At 36.1% G+C, this 5,176-nt stretch overlaps 1 protein-coding gene across 1 annotated transcript in view; it reads left to right on the plus strand.

Moving 5' to 3' along the window:
- Window positions 1-4,123, plus strand: part of LOC108791919 (phenylalanine--tRNA ligase, mitochondrial-like) — a gene marked incomplete at its 5' end in the record, with an annotated part of 175,733 nt that extends 171,610 nt beyond the window's left edge. The window contains one exon of the mRNA XM_018562553.1: window positions 3,843-4,123. Coding sequence (XP_018418055.1) covers window positions 3,843-3,981 — 139 coding nt within the window. The remainder of the gene's footprint in view (window positions 1-3,842) is intronic.
- Between the last annotated feature and the right edge of the window lie 1,053 nt (window positions 4,124-5,176).

Here is a 5,176-nt window from a genome sequence, read left to right on the forward strand (position 1 = left end):
CCCCTAATTTTTCCCCGAAGCCCCTAAAAGTAAAGTAAAGTAAACAATACAAATATTTAATAAAAAATGAATTAATAAATAAAAATAAATATAAAAAATTAAAAAGTTTATAAATAAAATAAGATATTTAAAAAATTTGAAAAACATTAAAATAAAAAACATTTTTTGTTTCGGCCTGACAATTTTTTTGTTTCGGTTTTAACATTTCCATTTCGGTGCACCTCTAATGTTCACCATTATCAGCCACAATACAAGCCTTCAAAAGTAAAAGATAGAGGAACCACACACTTAAATAAATAGATGGGAATTTATCAAAACTGGTGCATATGGAATCTGGAGCAGTTGTGCATAGTAACCAATCTGCTTCTCTTTCATTTTCAAATCTTAAGTGAACAAAACAAAAAGAGAGGCTTTTTGGTTTCCATGGGCAACTGCTCCAGATTTTGTCTTCAGTGCTGATAAATTCCCTCAAAAGTAAACAAAATGGGGGGAATTTATCAAAGCAATTGCGATAGTTCCAGCCTCTTAGATCATTTGTTTTTGTGTGTAAATCTGTCTTTTAACATGTCCGCCTGTTTTGACCAGAGGTTGCACAATTTTTTCAATTGCATGTTTTTTGCACCTGTTTTATGAAAGTTTACAGCTGCACTTGTTCTGCAGCTGTCTGAAACTGGAGCATCACCTAACAAAACAATCGCAACATAAGAAGTCCCCATGTCCACTTTTTCAAGAAGCGTCAGTTCAGCTTTTTCCATGGAGTTACGAGTTTTCTTTCTTGGAGTCTATTTACCTAATTTATGAACAACATTACACTAGCAAAATAAATCTGGCGCAAAGTGCGTAGAATATATTTCGTACAAGTTCAAACACTCGCAATTGCTATGATAAATTCCCCCCATGAGTTTGCTCCAGGTCAGCTGCAAAACCAGTGCTGTTGATCATGTATAATTGTCTTTTGAGTTAAGATTTAATGGTGTCACTTTTTTTTCCTTGGTCCACTCTCTCCATTCCACTGATATTTTCTCTTCGTTGTGTGCCTTTAACAACTGAGTTACCAGAAAAAGTAAATGGTACCAGGCAATCATAGTGCCGGCTGGTTATGTAACATACTCATTACTAAAGCTTAGTTTTTGGAGAGTAGAGCTTGCTGAAACTAAAGAATCTAAAGTTCATGGAAAGAAAAGAAGGTTATCTCTGCCATCAATTTCTTCTTAAGATTAATGACATCTCTTCCTATTAGTTACCTTGATAAAGGTCTCCAGTAGACCAAGGTTTTGCTATATTTCAACTGAATAGAACACATTTTGAGAGTACAAGACTGGTGGTACAACTGGCCTTCTGTCCTTTACAGGAAATTCATGAGACGCACTTTGTGGGATTTCACGCTTTCGATTTAATTTTTGTAATCTGTGTTTTATTTTTAGTTCTGAAAAGGGATAGGTAGGTTGCCCTTTTGTAAAAGTACACAACGGGTTTCAAACATGGCAAATTATTTGAGTTACACACTGCACATTCAGTATGTCTAACTGTGAGTGGCTTACTCTGATCAATAGAAATATTGTAACATGAAGCAGGTATTGCAGACACTAGGACACAAGCATCAGGATATATCTGGAAGACATCAAGATCAGCAACTTCATATGACAGTTCACATATCTGTAGCATTGATCTCTTTAATGCTGTCTTCATGTACACACATTCTTGTGTATTCCACTCCAGCTTTATCTGTTCCAGTAGACCACTCAGACAATTTATCAGTTCAGTTCTCAAGGGAGTCTGCTCAGAGGTTTCTTTAACCCCTTCATGACTGAGGCCCTTTTTTCAATTTTTGCACCCATGTTATATTCCACATTTTAGGCCTGAAAATGACGTAAAACCCCCAACATTATATATTTTCTGAATGCCAAGACCCTATAGAATAAAATGGTGGTAGTTGAAAATTTTTATGTTGCGCAATATTAGCGCAACTCCTTATTAAACCCCAAAATTTAGTGACAAATTTAATTAAATGCCCCAAAACACAACAAATTACCCATTTTTTAAATGAAATATAAAAGATGAGGTTACAACGAGTAAAACGATACCCAACATGCCCAGTTTACAGATTGCGTGCGACCGTGAAACGGCAAAAAACTGCAGTACCCCAAAAAGTCAATAAAAGACACTTTAAAAGCCCCCACAGGTCATCAATTTAGAAGATGCTGGCGACGTACACTGTACGTCGTCAGTCACGAAGGGGTTAAAAAACAACCGCATGTATACACCATAATTAAGGCAAGCTTTCACCCATTAGTACCAGTAAATACAGGTTACTAATAAAGTTCTCTGCATATGTTTGATATCATATTTCCCATTTTTTGTACAGCTAAATATAACCCTTTTTTTTATTTTGCTTGCCATTTTAGATTAAAGAAGGCTTAGGCTACCCAAAGATGGGAAGGTCTTTCATTGAGTTTGACGAGCAGGGTGGTTGAATATCTCACTGTGTCTTATAAGTAAATTCCTTTTCTATGACAACAATTCTGAATCTTTTGTAAAGACCCTGAGGGGAATTTATCAAAACTGGAGCAGACAAAACCTGGAGCAGCTGTGCTTGGAAACCACCTTTCATTTTCAAAGTAAACTGAACAGACTGAAGAGAGGAGCTGATTGGTTGCCATAGGCAACTGGTCCAGATTCTGTCTTCTCCAGTTTTAATAAATTCCCCCCTATGTGTATAAATCTTTGTAAGCAATTATGTGCTTTTTTGCACATAATTGTTATAATTAATACTGCTTGATATTATAAATTATACTTTTAATTCTTCTACATCTTATAAATAGAAGAAAAATCAGATCCATGGTCAGCAGATGTTCATTATGGACTGACAATTTGCTTAGCCAAAATGCTCTGCTCCCATATAAATGGATCAAGGGATCCTGGAAACTTTACTAGGCCTCTTGTCAAGATTGTGTGGGCCCAATGCGAATCCTCCTTATTTATGGTTGTAAGCACATGAGAATTTTGGAGATTGATTCCCCAACCCATGTGATGTCATTGCCCTAACAAGGTAGTATAGTAGCACCGATAGTAAAGTGAAAACTTGGCCTTGGTCACGAGCACCAAAAGTATCCAAGCTATTAAAAAATCATAGGATCCAGACAATTAGCTTTTTTTCAAGTAAGCTGTAATGATAAACTTGATGAATTGTATCCAAACCTCCATTATTAATGCTGGATGGGCTGCATATGATGAACGATCTACCCTAGTTAATAACTAGTCATTTGCTATTAAAATAAGAGGATGAAAGCCCAATTGAACCTTCACTATTCATTACTGTAATGCAGTCAGGCTGCATATGCAATATTAAGTATAGGGCTCTTTGACATTTTAACTGCTGAGTGATGCACAGGGTTAAAGCAGAGTCGGACCATGGCTCTCACACAAAGCCACCTGCAACACCCATAACCACCCCACCCCAAAGCACTGCTACAATCAACAGCTCAGTTAAGGGAGGGGGAATGTTGTTAATTAAAACAGTGTTAGGGGGCAGGGGGCATGTCGGAGTACTGGAGAGTTTGAACACTCTGTCAGAGTATTTTGACCTTGGCTGCAGCAATTATCAGTTTAAGAATAACTAAAATAGCACCATATTTATAAATGTATATACAGCCTGCCTGCACTACAGTAATAAATAGTGAGGGTTTATTTGGGCTTAAAATATTTGCACTATTGTCATGAATCATTGTTTTCTTTGTGGATGGTTTTACAAGTGTTATGCATAGTTTCATATTGTAGGGTTTTGAAATGTCTTTTTTTAACACAAAATGTAATTAATATTAATAATCTTTTTCTGTTCCCAGGACCCAGAGAGTTAGTCATTGCTACCGCATTAAATATCGACACATGGAACGCACTCTGACACAAAACGAAGTCAGCATATTGCATAGGAAAATTGGACAATCAGCAATAGAAGAGCTCAGAGTAGAAGGAAGATTTTAAATCAACTTATAAATAATGTATCCTGTTAATCAACGCTTTCTTGGTTTATAATGTATTAAACTATTGATTCAGACTGTGGATATTTGGTTTTTTTTAACAGTGTCTTTTTCTCTGTTTGTCTTCATTCTTAACTTTAGATACATAGATGTTTGCCTTTGAATACAAAATGACTTCTTTAAGTAGTTATTGTATAGAGATGCTGTTGAGTTAAAAGACACAACTTTATGAATGTAGTCCATGTCCTTGAATGGCATCTACTTGACTCTATGCAAGTTTGGCTATCTTACATATTTATTACTAGCTCTACTCATGGTTACCTGCTTGATATGGTGTTTGGGCTTATGGACGCCTTCCAGCTTCTGGCCTGCCTTCAAAGCCCTTTAGCAAATCCCTTGTGTGATCTTAACTGTGGAATTATACAGTATAGTAAAATGCCTGTCCTAAACAAACCATTTAGTGGTTATAAAAACCCAGTATGAACGCAGTATGAAAACGTAATTCACAAATGGCTTTGAAGCCCTTTGGCGGCACAGATTATGTTGAGAATGCTCACAGTCTGTCTCTCTTAAAGACATCACAAACAAAGCCAAAATAATCTGCCAAAGGACAAAAGAGGGAACCAAACCAAAAAAAGGATTCTAAAACCAAAATATTACTGACGTTGAAAAAAAGATAGATTATGAGTTTTTTAGAGTCATTTTCCATCCATAATGTATATTGTTTTAGTGAACAAAATGAGTAATGCTTATCATGTCATTTAGGTTGTTAGCTACTGGCTAAAATCATCTAAGTTAGAGAACTTAGATGATTGAACCCTCTGACTATATTGTTTTTGTTTTTGTAAAGCAAACCATTCTACCAGTTAAAAGAAACCTGTAGTGAGGATATATGGAGGCTGCTATTTCTGTACAAAATACAAGGCAATACATTAAATGTTATGCTGATTTAATGACTTTGGTACTTTCTAAGTCACTGACGCAAGGGTTTGGTGTTAAGGCTTCACTGTGACATTGTTGACGTGATCATTAGTCAGGTCAATGTCTCAAAGTATTAAAGCCAGAGACATCCAGCCAACCAGCATTTCCAGAAGTAATTCAGCACCAGCGGCCTATGAATTTTTTCAGTACAGGTTTCCTTTAACAATATTGCTCAGTTTCTAAAGCTGCAAGGGCTACAAAAATGCACAATTAGCTTC

This window comes from Nanorana parkeri, unplaced genomic scaffold, assembly GCF_000935625.1.
Source record: "Nanorana parkeri isolate BGI_ZX_2015 unplaced genomic scaffold, ASM93562v1 scaffold584, whole genome shotgun sequence".
Lineage (NCBI taxonomy): Eukaryota > Metazoa > Chordata > Amphibia > Anura > Dicroglossidae > Nanorana > Nanorana parkeri.